Genomic DNA, 15,053 nt, shown 5'->3' with positions numbered 1-15,053 from the left:
GGAAGGAGCTGTATAGTATAAATGCACTGTATTAATTATTACTACCAGCATATCTGTTTAATAGTAACCATTTATTTGGGAGAAATGCAAGCTGGTACAAAGTTAATTAATTTACAGTAGATTTAGCTGGTTAGACTGCAGACAATTCATCATTGTTTAAGTATCATAGAGAGTCATGCCAAACCTCTATTAATCGGAGTCTTACTTTACTGTGACCACTTGCAAAATTCCCAAGGCTTCCAAGCAGCAAACAGTTGAGTTAGATTTCTGAAATAAGTGCATGTAACTGTAAATGTCTTATTGAAATACACTGCAACACTCCTCCAACACAAGAAAGAGATACTTAAAAATAAACAAATTCCCTTTAAAATGAAACTGGGAAAAGGGAGAATAAACAGATAGGAATTGTTTACTGGAGTAGACTTAATTTACGAACTTCTCAACAAGCTTAGAGAATCCCTCTATCTGCACCTGTGCCCAGACATATACCTAATATATTTACTAATACATGTCTGAAGTAGGGAATAAATGTTAACATGGAATTGTTAAAAGGGAAGGTAAAAGTAACCCCAGTAAGTAATGTTGTGGTAAGTGATAATGAAAAATGCAGAAAAAAATAGAGAGAGGAGGGGAAAGGAACAACCCCCTCCCTGAGAACTTGATTATTTAGAACTCAGGGACAGCTCGCTTAGAGGCAAGGCTGCTATCTCTGGTTTCTAGTAAATCACTGGTGGGAACCTCCTCCTCCCCTCCGTTGTCATTTCATTTCCAAAATCATGTTCCTTTTCCTGACAGTATTAATCTGAGCAAATCTTTGCAATGCCTGAGTGGTTTATCTCAATACAGAGCGGCAGTTACTGTATCTAACAGAGCAGGAAGGGACCATGACTTCCCTCTATGCAAATACACCCTGTGTCCTTTAAAGGCGGTGGGGCTGCTTCTCGACTCGCCCTGCTGTGACTCAGGCGTATCTAACTCTCCTGAAGCTACCCCCCTCGTCACCCTGGGAGAAGAGGCAGGTGTTGCAAATTAGACGCCCTATCCCTTTTAGGAAAAAAGAAGCGGGAGGCTACTGAAACGGGGGAGCGGGTTGTTCCTTCATTCCCCGGGGGCATGTTTGCGTCTCTGCATTTTCAGAGGAGTTGTGGGGAAGATCGGAACTTTGAGCAGGACGCAGGTCTGGGGAGGTGGCATATGATCACGGGAAAGCCAGGCGCGGGGGCGGGAGCAAAGGCAGAGATCGTGTGTGTGTGTGTGTGTGTGGGGGGGGCTATAAAAGTTAAGGCGAGTGCCTAGTGCTGTGTGTTGGAGAGTAACAGATCATCCACCGCTGGAAACCTGCCGAGCATCCTGGCGGAGCTGCTGGGGCGAACGCGAGCCGAGAGAGGCGATCTGTGACGGACTGCACAAGCAGAGGCAGTCACCAGCCGGGCTGCTCTCGCTCTGACTTCAATCCAGCTCCTCCCCCTGGGTGGTTGTGGCTTTTTTCCTTCCATCCAAAAGCCTGATCAGCCCAGCCAAGCCAGCCCTGGGGGGATAAGGAGAGAGAGAGAGGGAGGACAGCCGTTTTTCTCCTTCCCTTTCCCCTGCCTGCAGCGTATCCAGCTCTGCCTGAAACTTGCATGGAGTTGGTGCCCTCTTCCCTCTGCTCCGGGTGAATCTGGTGTCTCTCGCCCGCAGCCGCAGCCATGGGAAAAGTTGCGGGCCGGTCCCCGGCGGGCTGGCGCGTTGCTCTGCTGGCCGGGACCTGGCTTGTCCAGTTCCTCTGCACCTTTGGCACCAGCGGGGCCGAGATAACGTGCCGCGTCTGCCTGGCCCCGGGGAAGCCGCCTCGGCCGCAGCGGGGATTATTCTTCGTTCCCCGGGGGCCGGGCCGCGGGGAAGAGGCGAGGCGGTTCCCGGCGGCCGGGGGGAAAGTGACCTCCCCCGCTGCTCCCAGCCAGGAGAAACCGACCGGCCAGCCCGAGCCCAGCGCATCCCCGGCGCGCTCCGCTGGCCCCGGCCTGCCCCGAGCTCCCCCCCGGTGGACTGCGCCCCGGGGCGGCCGGCTGAGCAGGAGCCCGGCGGAGCGGAGGAGAGCCAGGGGGGTCCCGGCGGAGCGGGGCCAGCAGGGCAGGGAGGCGGCCAGGGCACCCCCCGAGCAGCCGCAGGGCAAAGCCACCCGGTTCAGGCTGGAGGAGCTGAAGCTGAGCAGCAGCACCTTCGCGCTGACCGGGGACTCGGCTCACAACCAAGCCATGGTGCACTGGTCGGGCCACAACAGCAGCGTGAGTAGAGCCAGCGCCGCGGTGGGGGCGGGATGCAGACCTGGGGGGTGGGGGGTGGAGATGCAGCGCCGGGCCTTGGGCAACGTGCAGAAAGCGGGGCTGGGCCGCTGGATCTGGCTGGGCTCTGGCCCTTCGCAGCGGGTGTCACTCGGCAGTTTGCAGCCGGGCAAAAGTGCCTTTCTGCTGCAGCAAAAGTTTTCCCACCAGCCACTCGCGTTGCACTCTCGTTGCCCTTCAGTGGGTGAGGCCACCGGAAAGTTTGGAGAGAGGGCGGGGGTGGGACTGGAGAGGAGAGAGCCGTAGCATGGTGGTACGTGGAGCAATCCGTGGTGGTCCTGAAATCTCCAAACTCTCCCCAGCTTGCATGCGACGCATACTCTCGGGTCGCGAGCAACAGCAGGTGAGCAAAGATGCAAGTTACATTGCGGAGTCGGAGCTGCCTTCTGTCCTTCCCTGCACTAGGGCAGGTCTGCAGTGCAGTCTGTGCCACCCGCTCCCTAGGGGCGGACAGGTGCCGAGGGAAATAAATCAAACCCAAATCTGAAGCTGTGTGCGCAGCAGAACCAGGGTTCCAGCAGAGGAACAAAGCGGCGGTTGTTTAATTTGTCCCTGCGGTGTTAAAAGAGACAGTTCCTGTATCTATAAGTAACCCAGATCTCTTCCTTGTGAATAGCAACAACAAAGAGCAGGTGACTAAAGGCGCATTCATGCCACACGGTGCGGAAGTTTTTTTTTATCAAGTTAACTTGAGCTCTGCTCCCTCTGAGCCTTGGCTAAGTGTGAAGCGGAGCTGGGATCTTATACCAGTGAGAAACGCTCCTTGTTTTGCTTTCTTGCGTTTTAAATCTAGTCCTGCTAAGGCAGAAGCATGGACATCTCTGGGTGATTAAATGTTCGAAGTTCTGTGGCTCTTTCACTTTAAAAGAAGCAGAGAGAATGTTAATAAGAGTGAAGATGAGATGCAGTAATAGCAGGGACATGTTTTTCTTATTTATGGAGGAGATCAATGACTCAGGCTAATGGGTTCCAAGGTGTTTTCAGTTCTTATGCTACTCTGGAATACAGTTTCTGGCTATGGTTCATGAATATGTATGTGCTTATCTTCAGCTTCTGGTATCATTTTAAAATAATGGCTTGATCATTATGAATTCCGTTTGGTATTAAGGTAAATCATCACGAGCCCATTTAGTATTAATGTAGATGTCATAAACACGTGTATGTGATTCAGCCTTCATTGACTGGACCAGTATTTTATAGTCTTATCAGGAACTTTTAAATCAAATCATTGAAGCAGAAATTCTCACCATCCAGGTTTTCAGGACCTTTCCAGCCCCCTTAACGATTAGATCTCTCACAGGTATTACTAAGATTAATCCTCTAGTTTGAGCTCCAGTCTTCTAAAACTGATTGAGTTTGTCACCTTTTTTAAGGGATTCATTTGTGGAGCAAGGGCTTGTGAGCCATCAAGCTTTCTCGCCTTGTGGTACATGTAAAGACTAAATATCTAATTCCATTAAAAAAAAAGATTTTGGTCAATTACTCCAATGTGAATTGTAAAACAACACAAAACAACTTACTGTATGATAATTTTGGTTTACAGCAGGTGAGACTAGATGACTACAAGCGTCCCTTCTGGCTTTATAACCAAAGGACATATTTTGGGATGGGGTGAAGAAGTGCTTTGGCTAATTAGTTACAATCTTCCCAAATAACTGTCTGTCAGACAGGGTCATGCGGACACCTTTCTTCTGTCGTACAGGAAGATGCCAAACCATCTGATGCTGTGATCACCTCCAATCTCCAACATTTTTTTTTTCAAAAGTGGCTGTTAACCCCTATTGTCCTGGCCAAATTCCAATTTGGGTAATTATTTTTCCTACTGTAGTTTTAGTGAGATGCGATATAATTCCTCATGTTTTGTCCTGAACAGTTGTGTAAGTGCCGCTGTTACAGAGCGCTTCACGCTTCACCCAGACATGGCTACACTTCAGTGCTGGTTGGAGTGTGTGTCATTCGTATATTGGGGAAAGCACCATGGGATCCCTTTAGATGAAAGATATTCTAATACATGTAACCCTGTTGCCATAAAGCTGATATAGTAAATAACACCCATTACTACTGACCCCAGACTGATTCAGTGTTTTGGAATAAGTTTTGAGAGTTGGCTCTTTTACTTAAGACATCATTACATCAAGATATAACACGTACAAACCAAATACTTTATTCAGTTTGAGGCAGGAGAAAGGACCCACCTATATAGCTTTGATTTCAAGAACAGATGGGTCTGTTTATTTGAAGGGAATAAAGGCACAAGATGGTAAGCCCTTTAGGATAGAGGCTGCCTTTTTTGTCCAATACATGGTAATGGACCAGGACCCCATTGTGCTAGGGCTCTTCTTAGGGACTACTGCAATACAAATAAATAATAATGGCCAAATTCATCCATGGTGTAACTCCATTGAAGTCAGTAGCTTTACATCAGGGGCTAATCTGGCACATTATTGATCTGTAGTTGTACTGGTCACTGTGTCCTCTAAGGACCTGATCCATTCCTCCAGTTGAAGTCAATGGGTATCTTTCCTTTGGCCTCAGCTGGAACTGAAGGAGTGGGCGCTGGTGAGATAAGATTTCTTTGCAAAGCCTTCCTCCAAAAGCTTTCAGTCAAACTCCAGTATAGATGGGGATTGTCTTACTGTCAGAGGTGATTTGAACCAGACACACGGAAATCTAGGATTCCTGGAAATATAGCAAACTTTAATGCTCCCAATTGGAACAAATGTTCTTTAAGAATAAAGAGACTTCTCTTTAGTAACTGCATATCAATGCATATTGATAAAACACAGGAGAATTCATGCTTGATGCAGGCGGAGTGCAGAGAGGTTGAGGAGCTGAAATCCATGCCCCTGTCCTGGGTCTGGCATGCAGGACCATTGTTTGGCAACCATTCCAAAACATGACCCATCCCTAGTGAAGCCATCTGTAATCAACCAATGAATGGTTGGCACCGACACTCTTTCCATAGCATTTAGGGGCTGTGCATGCATTTCAGTATGACCATGTCATCAATGTTCCCCTCCCTCCCCAACAAATCACCATGCACACACAGATTCCATATGTGGGGTGTAAGTGGGGCTGAAGGCTTTGTGCTGCTCCTGTGCCCACAGGGGATTTTCATCACCCGTTTGGGACCTGCTACTGAGTGTGACCTCTTGTATTATTTTGCAATTATCCTCCAGATTTGGGGTATCAAGTCAGTGTAGATTTGGTGTCCCCACAGCTCCCTTGAGCCTCTTCTCGGGCTGCTGTCACCCGCTATAGAAGATGAGTAGAGTTTGAAGGTGGAGCTACAGTAGGCTGCAGGTTATTATTTTCACAGGATAGGGTGTCACCTTGCAGAGGAGAACCCCAAAGATAGTTTTACTGTGGGGTTCAGGAGCATTAGGTTATGGGTGGTTCCAACCACCTGGTCTGCAGGAGATTGCATAGAGTTTCTGAAGCCTCGAATCTGCCTCTGCCCTAGATTTGCTGTGAGTGAGTCTTGTGAATCTATTGCTTGCTGGAAAGACAGCCAGAGAGCAAAGCATAGGAAGAGATGAGGAAATAAAGTGGAGGTCCATGGGAAGAAAAGCCTTAATATCATGCTAGAGGATCCTCCTGTAAAGGAATGCAGCGCATGTCCCTAGTAATGCAGTAGTAAGTGGTCCTGAACTGGAGAGGATCTGCCACTGCTTTCCTGCAGCTGGAACAGGTGAAGAATTGATGATAATACCTAGCACTTAGTGATAGACCTCAAAGAAAATAAGTTTTGTCCCTGTTTTACAGATGAGAAATTGACTTGTTCATAGTCAACCGACCAGCACCAGAGATAGGAACGGAACCTATAAAGTGTGGGTCTCATGACAGTAGTCCATCCACTGGGCCATACTGCTTCTCTTCAGATTGCTGGAAAAGCAGAGGTGAATTTCTCTGAGATCATCATTGAGAACAGTCATCCCAAGACTGCTGGACATGGATTCTAGGTAAAACACAAAGTAGTCTGGCTGAGCTGCTTTTTAATTCCATCTGTTGGATAAAATCCATGATGCAGGTGGAATCTGCAGTGGATGCAGCCTGGGAGGATTGTCATCTCAGTGGTCAGGTGAAAAAAATTAGGTAGGAGGAGAAAAGCAAGGTCTCTTTATATCGGCGAGTGTATAGTGAGATTGTTTTGAGACTCCACAGCAGACTTTGTCTGATGTTGAGCTTGGCCTTTCCAATAACTAAGAGGTAGAACAATAGTGTGATTTTTATTGTATAAGTGACCTGGGTAGAGAACTTCTGCATTAGGAATCTTGGAATTTAACATGTATGCTAAAGCCAATTTCATACATTCTCAAGTATCAGTAGAACCTTGAATTCTTGGGATTCAGATTGCCAATAGCTTGAACTGGAATGCAGCTTTGCCTTTGACTTGGAACACTCTGAGTATTATAATGTAATGTATTACATTTTAAATACAAATAAATATAAAATAATGTAATGCATCAGTCACATGGTAAAATCACCCTAAATTGCCAATGAACCTCTTCAGCAGAGAAACCGAGAAATGTTGACAAAGTTTCATTTGTTTTCTGAGCATTTGATTCTTCAGGTGGCCCATTTGTCCATGAAATGTGTCACAATTATGATCCTCTGTCATTCCATCACAGCTAGATGATTCAACATGAAAGTGCCTGCTCTTGGTGGGTATTCCTCAAAAAAACATCCTGTCTTTGGGCACACTGAATGGCTGGTGACGACCATATTTCTTCTGCTGACTTGCTGATTACCCATCACCCTTCTTTCGCTCAGGGGCATTATTCCCAGAATGGAAATTTCACTGAGTTGAACCTGATGATAGCTATGGAACCCACAGCAAGTTATGGTTTCAAGACAACAGCTATATCAGGGTTTATATGGCTACCTCTGTCTCTGGAAGCACCTGCCTAACTGAGTCAGGTCATGTTGTCTTTAGTATGATGGTTGGAATACAGGAAATAGAGCTGAAGCTAGAGGTGAATTAATCTAAGCAGGATGTCAGCATTAAAATACACTGAAATGTAATGTTCGCTAGCAGACAGTAGTAATAATGAGCCAGATCCTGAAGTTATTTACTCAGGCAAAGTTCTCATTGATGTCAGTGGGATTGTCTGTATAAAGACTGAGTGAAAACGGGGGATTTAGCTCAACAACATTAATGCCACACACAAAACAAATATAAAATCCCTGTTTCTTTTTCTGTTATTTTGGCTTGTACCTGCTACTCTTTATGCTTCATAAAATCCTTTATTTGCACTATAGAACCAAACAATATCCTATATATCAAGTTTTCTCCCACTGAAATCATCAACTTTTCCAATCAAACCTTCAGTTAGGAAATTATTTCCCCAATAAATGCACAAGTTTTTCATCTTTCCAAACAAATCAAATAGCTAGACCATTTTTTTCTGTCTTTACCATGATCCACCTATAGCTATATTTCCTTGTGGGATAAAACAAAAGCTTTCGTTACATAGCACCTGTAAAACACACACTATTTTTCAAGGGTGGCTATGTAATGACCGAAAGTAAAGCAGCAAAGAAGATTTATGTGATTGGAAGAAAGGATTGGCTTAGAGAATATCTAGTCTCCGAGGAAGTCTGTGGGAGATCTTGACAAACTGAAGAGCTCCCATTCAGATCGGATAGACATGGCCAGTCGCTTCCAGTTTCTCATACTGTGTTCTACATTCCCAAAGAAAATTGTTTTTGCCACCCCCCACTGCCATCCTGGAGGCTAGATTGGTCAGGACCCTCAGGTTGAGTATCCATGCAATAGGGGTCTACATTTCTATGTTGTTAAATGAAAAAGGGCCTTGATTCCAATTTCCAGTGGGAGCTCTGGGTGTTAGACTTTAATTATTTGGGATCTTTAACTGCATATATAAATCCTGAAACTGGATGAAAGTCATTTTACAATCTGCATATTTTGCAGTCTCTCCTGAAATCAAACCATAACTGGAATAAGATCCTTTAATCTATAATGCTCGCGTTCTGTAACATGTTTGTTGGTACTACGCTTCCTTTCCTCTGACAATCTCCAAGCACTTTAGAAGCAATTAAACCTCCCATCAACCCCTTGAGGTACATTGTCCCCTATAATAAGGAACCAGAATGTTTCTGTTGATTCCTCTGTCAGAAGGCGTTAGAACCTTGCTGAAGTTTTGCTGTTTTTGTGCCAAGTGTACTTATTATCTCCGCCTGGAATAAAAGGGAGATGGGAGTGGTCCTCTGGAGGGAAAGGGTGCTAAATAGAGGAAAGGAATCCCCAGAGAGCCAAGCTCAGGAAAGGCCCTAGGTATGCGAAACAATCCCAAACTGACTGCTTCTCCCTGTCCTCTAAATTCTTCACACAGCTATTACTCCAGCTATTACTTTGCTCTGACTCTGGCGGATGAATATGTACATTTATACAAAGGCTTGTGTCTCTCTGTCTCTCTCTCTCTCTCTCCCTGTGGGAACAGAATGTCTGGGTGGGACTGAAAGCTGCTTCAGGCTACAGGGCTGTGTGTCTTCCTGTTAATTTGGAGGATGTGAACTGAACTGCCACCTGGCAGTTTTCTTCCTCCCAGCAGAGCTGCAGGTCTTCACACAAGATTTGGAGACCTTTAGAGAACTCATGACAAAGTGAGATGCAGGATAACCAAAACCGCAGGATACGTTCCTACAGCAAGGTGCTTTCTGTAGCATTACATTCTCTAATGCTGAAGCAGCTGGGTACAGCAGAAACCATTGGACTGGCTGGGCTAGCATAAGTACCACAGCACCTCTAATACTCAAAATACACTGCTGGTGTTTAAAGAGTGTAGCTGAAGCTCATTCATCAAGGAGATTTGCAGATTGCTGCCAGGAGTAGGCAGTTCATTGCTTATTACCTAGTGTCTGACTAATCACTTTCTGTTGTTCCTTATAACCTAAGAGCACATGTGCAGGCATTTTTCATGCTAGGCACAGATCAGCCTAATTAAGAGCAAGAAAGAAGGGGGTGGGAAGTGGTTGGGGGCTGGAAGATGATAATTCGCAGTTGTTATTTTGGATGCAGACATCTTCCAGCAAGCTATGGGTCTGATGCAGCAATGGGAGGTGGAGGGCATTTTGCAACATTCACGAGGTTCTTAGCACCTTACAGGATACGATCCTGATTGAACTTAATGTAGATATGATGTAGGCATAAAAATTCAATGTCACTTTGGCCAGTGATAACTTATAACCATCAGCACAATCAGTGTTACCTGTAATTTGAGATGCTTTGGCAGTAGGCATTTCAGAAAATTGTATGTTTCAAGGGTGAGCAAGAAGGAATCTCTTGGATTTTTCCAAATTGTATTTCCTTAAGTGCATTTAAACTAGAGCCGAGTGAATAATTCAAAGGAAATAATTTATTCAACAAATTTAGCCTCCTTTTCTGTTGACAAATTGTTCATGATCATCCTGTGGCTTTGTCAGATGTTTTTGTTCATAAGTAATCACCAAGTTCCTGATCCAAAACCCATCTGAAATCAGTGGAAAGTTTCCCAATGACTTCAATGGGCTTTGGAAGGCCCTAGCTAATCACTATAAATACATTATTGCTCCGTAGACTTTTGCCATCAGAGCTGTATTTTAATTGGGTGAATAGATCAGTTTTCAGTTTCCTGATTGGATCATTGTAATTCTTTAAGCATTAAGGGTCCTTGTCTCCACCAATAATCTTGCCAGTAAATTCCTTTGCCAGAATATTCTCAGAAAACAAACAAACAAAGAGGCATGAACATGGGTGAAACTAATGTTATATTATGCTCAAGTGAAAATTCATGGGACACTTTTTAAAAAAAAAAAATTTACCCAGTTCTCATTTAAACATAGGTATTTAATGCTAGAAGTGATGATTAATTATTGTCAAGATCATGTGACGTTTGCATAGGGATTTGACCTGGAAATTTGATTTGCTGACAGTGAAGTTTTAACTGGGGTTCTAGAAAAAAATAATTTTTTTTTGGAAAAAATCTGAATTGTGCCAGGTGCGCTCCTGAGAGTTGATGTATTGTTTGAGAACATGGTGTGCTGGGGTGTTTTTATCCATCCTGGAGACACGCATGGCCAAAGAGCATGCAACATTCATTTTGAATGTAATGAGCGAGTATAGGCTGAGCAGAGTGGTGAGGTGGTGGTGGTCTTGGCCTTGTCTCATTACCATATATGGCAGAGGAGATCTCTACACTGGCTCAGAAGACACTGAGATGGAGGGGAGGCTGGGCTAGGATAGGGAACATAGGATCTGTGCTTAACTCTGACTCAATGGCCTAAAAGCCCTGCAGAGGAGGCACTGAGGGGCAGCAGCTGCTATTTCAGCCCACAAGCCAAAAGAGTGGCCTGAGAGGCTAGCAGTTCTGGGTCCTTGTTGCAGGTAGAGAGAGTTGGCTTTGTTTTAGTTTTGTTTTTTGAATGAAAAATGGCCTTTTTTTTAACTATTAACAAAGTAATTTTTCCAGATTTTTTTTCTTTGATGGAAAAACCCAAAACCTGAGGAAAAATGTTGAAATATGTTTGTTTTTTATGATGATTTTTGGTTTATAATAACTGAAGTTTTTGGCCTTTCTTAGATTTTGGGGCCAAAAAAAAAATTCAACTTCTCACCCCAAATTTTTCATTTTGGCTTGATTTTATTTATTTTTTTTTCCGGGAAAATATCTACCCTGCTCCACATATCGCTGGCTACATGTTTAATCGCTTGTTTAGATTGACGGTGTCACTTTAAATAGTGGACAGACATTGAATTTAGACCATGGAAAAAGCTGGGAAGATTTGTGCTATTTATCATTCAAAAAGATCTGTAGAATCTCCGGCGAGTGCTTACCTTTTCCTTTCTTCCTCCAGAGTTTCATTCAGAGAGCATGGAAATGCCTTAGTCATTTTCTTCATGCTAAAGACAGCAATTTCATCTGATGGACTTGGCAGTTCTATATTTCATTCCCCCGGTGGAATATTACTTTTTCCTTCTCTGTGCCCTTGATACGAAATATTCTGTTTCTGTTCACTGCTCTTCTGGTCACCTCTCCTTGTGCCACCCACAGCCATGAAATGTTGACACTGTTACCTGGATACTACTGGGCAACGGACAGACTGCAATAGAAACGATGAGTTACACAATCTGAATTGTCATCTTAAAGCTGATATCATCACCATAATGTGACAAGCAGCAACAGCTAAGACAGCAAATTAGGGCTTGACTCATTAAATAAGGCTGTATGCCTGTAAGTGTAGGTGTAAAACTTGTCATATTCCCGCTACACCTCTGGGATGTAGAAGGCACATGTTACTACTAATGGGTGAGACAGTGTCTCCATCCACAACCAGCTGCGTAATTATCATACTGAAAAACAATCCAATAACGTACCTTGGATTATGATCCTGTAATTCGCCTGAGCTGAGCCATGTCAGCAATTGCCTAGGGCTCCAGTTGCTGGATAAAGCAAGTGGTGCTGGTTATTCAGCAGATGGTACTCTTCAGTCTGAATTAATTCTGAGCAATGGCATTGTGCGACTGGTGTCGCTGCCTTTCAAATGAGATGTTGTAGAATGAAGCTCTAGACAATTGTGAGTAGGAAAATTCCCATGGCAGTTTTTGCACAAACAGTGAATGCAAGTCCAAATTTGAAAATACAGGTTCCATTCTGCTTACCTGAAACTCCTCTTGTCATTTTCAGTTAAATTATTCATTGTTTGCATTGCACCAAAAAGTGAGGGCCAGATTTATCCCTGATGTCAATGGGAATACATCAGGTGTGAATTTGAGTCAAGTTGCTTTTCATTTTCTGTCCTAAACTATTCCTTAGCATTGCTGTGCTCTGTTAATGAGGTGCCATGTTACGTCCCAGAGGTGGTTGTCTTTCTCTGGCTGGTGAAGTGATTTTTCTATATACAGTCTGTACAATCAGTGAGTTGCTTGGGACTCGTGGGTGAAAAGTGTTCAAATCTAAGATCAAGCCAACTGTACAGAGATTGGGAAAGAAGAGTCTTTTTTGTTTTGTTTGTACAGCACCTAGCACAATGGGGTCCTGGTCCATGACTACGGCTCCTCAGTGCTATAGTTAAACAAATGTGAGTGGAGATGTATCTGAACGAAAACCTCAGATCCAAGTACTGTCAAATTTCAGAGGCAGGACGGTGGACTGGAAATCTGAAGCTGCGACAAATGTGGTCTGGCATTATAATGAGCAAGCCCAGTGTGGCAAACTTGCACAATTTTATCACCAGTCTTGTGATATTTAATGTTTTGTCTTTTAAACCCCACCTTCAGGAGTTGGGTGTCTGACTGAGAATCTAAGCTTTCCTCCTTAAGAAAAAGGGAAAAGAAAAGAGTTTGAAAACGTGATCTGAGCGCACTCTGAAGAGTCTTAAACCAGAAGACAAATAAAATGAATCCCACATTTATTATTTTTTAAAAATCATAGTTTTAAGCCAATTTCATTAGTTTTGAGGGGCATGACTCCTGATTTTTAAGCCTTATTTTATTTATTTATTAATGTATTTTTGGTGGCATGAGGTTGTTGATGCTGCAAAAACCAGATGGTTCTGAGGAATGTGGAAGAACCCTACAGCAGGCATATGTGGGACAATCTGACAGTGGTCTCATGCTGATCTCTGATAGTTAGAGATTAGCTCCCTGAAGCATGAGGTTTAGGATCCCTTCCAAAATTTTTGTTGTTAATGATAACTTTGGATATTCTTGTTATCCATATAATCTGCCAATCCCTTTTTGAATCCTGCTTTCCTAATCTATCTCCGCCCTTTTTGTGTGTGTGCATTTGCCTGGTTTTGTTTAATAGAAAAAACCCAACTAAAGCAGAAAATTGAACAAAATGTTGACAATTATGTGTCTATGCTTTGCTGGTGTAAATCAGTCTGGTTCCATCAAAATCAATGGTGGTGCACTGACTTATACCAGCTGAGAATCTGACCTACTGGAATAAGCAGATGAACATAAGAACGGCCATAGTGAGTCAGACCAAATGTCCATTATAGGGTGACCGGATGTCCCTATTTTTATAGGAACAGTCCTGATATTTGAGGCTTTTACTCATATAGGCTCCTATTAACCCCTACCCCATCTTGATTTTTCACGCTTGCTCTCTGGTCACCCTACTGTCTTCTGACAATGGCCAATGCCAGGTGCTTCAGAGGGAATGAATTGAACAGGTAATTATCAAGTGATCCATCCCCTGTCATCAATTTCCCAGTTTCTGGCACACAGAGGCTAGGGACACTATCCCTGACCATCCTGACTAATAGCCATTGATACACAAGTTTGCTATCACTCAGCAAGAGATGACACAATGTTGACTTTAGAAATCATTTTATTGAGAGAAGGTTATCCATGATACTGGGATTACCTGCTTTTTTGAAAAGTCAAATGGGTTATTCAATGTCTATTTTAACAAGCGCTAGAAAGAGGCAAGAGATCCCTCCCCCCACAGTGTAGACCAGGCCTTTAATTTCTCATATAAAGGGAGACATAAGTAATTCTGCAGTGCCCACTGCTCACAATCAACTCTGTAGTAAGGACTAAGCAGTGTTCATCCTGTGAACATTTCTGAGATTAACTAAAACTTCCCATTCCACATCAGGACAAAACTGAGACCTCCTGAAATTTTTCTTGCAAAATCAGCTATTTGAATAAGTCTGGTGATCAGGGCACTCTGGTGGAATACAGAAGACTGGAATTGAGGTCCTTGCTCCACACACATCGGTAACACCAAAATAATTACTCAGCATGTTCTTCTGGACAATCCTACAATAACACTGAAATATTCACAAGCCCTCATGAGAAATCCTGCAATGGCAAACCAGAATGCATTGCTCAGTGGCCACGAACAGCCCTACAACAGTAAGGCATGTGTTGCCTACTACCTATGAACAACCCTAATTCAAAAAACCTATTGCTGACAAGCCACCGGTGTTCATGTGCAATCTTGCAATAACAAGCCCAGCTCCGAGGAGCAAACCAGCGTGTGCTCATTGTAGACCTGGCTTGACATGAGTAATTGGATGTGGGTGAGGCCTCATCTCTTGGGAGATAGGATTAGGGAGGTAAATAGATGAGCAGGCTGGGGACAGAATGTCTGTGCTAGCTAAGATAAAGGGGAACATCCAAGAGCCATTTACAGTGGAGAAGATAACAGTGAATAAAGATAAGCCTGGAACTAAGATGAGCTAAAGAGTAAGTCGTGCATGGACAGTGCGTAGTCTACAGGGATTGGTTCCCACAAAGTGACCAAGTCAATCCCAAAACGTGTGAAGCAATGTCATGTATATAAAAGAAGAGGTCTGCTGTGGAACTTAGGTATAAGGTTTACCAGCCATCCAAATCTTTGTTTGAGTCTAATCAACTCAGCATAGCTTTGCTGTCTATCAAATAAAGGAACCTGAGGATGAGATTAGAGTCAAACTGAATTCTTGGGGAGCCCTGTGGAAGCAGTCTTGAGGGAACCCCAACACTCATGAGCAGCCCTACAATAACAAACCAGTATGTGAGCAAAGGAGGAAAAAAATCTGCTAAGAAATATACTTCAGGTTGGAACTTTCAAGGAATTTGCTATAAAGCCGTGAGGAGGGGAAATCCTGTGTCCTTTTCGCTTTGCTGCTGTTTTCCCAAAGATATTTGCATGTGGTTTATGTTGCATTCAAACTGCTTTGCCTAGGGATGGTTTCAGAGTATTTTCTTGATCCGCTGCCGCTAAATGAGAGCAT

General features: G+C 43.8%; 1 protein-coding gene across 1 annotated transcript in view; it reads left to right on the top strand.

The window, feature by feature from the left end:
- Positions 1–1,673: 1,673 nt before the first annotated feature.
- The window catches only part of LOC115655346 (VPS10 domain-containing receptor SorCS1-like), a gene marked incomplete at its 5' end in the record, with an annotated part of 426,699 nt that continues 413,319 nt past the window's right edge, over positions 1,674–15,053 (top strand). The window contains one exon of the mRNA XM_030570701.1: positions 1,674–2,267. Coding sequence (XP_030426561.1) covers positions 1,674–2,267 — 594 coding nt within the window. The remainder of the gene's footprint in view (positions 2,268–15,053) is intronic.

The sequence above is a fragment of the Gopherus evgoodei genome, chromosome 7, assembly GCF_007399415.2.
Source record: "Gopherus evgoodei ecotype Sinaloan lineage chromosome 7, rGopEvg1_v1.p, whole genome shotgun sequence".
Taxonomy (NCBI): Eukaryota; Metazoa; Chordata; order Testudines; family Testudinidae; genus Gopherus; species Gopherus evgoodei.
Note: the sequence above shows the minus strand (reverse complement) of the source record. Positions and strands in the feature narration are given on the sequence as shown.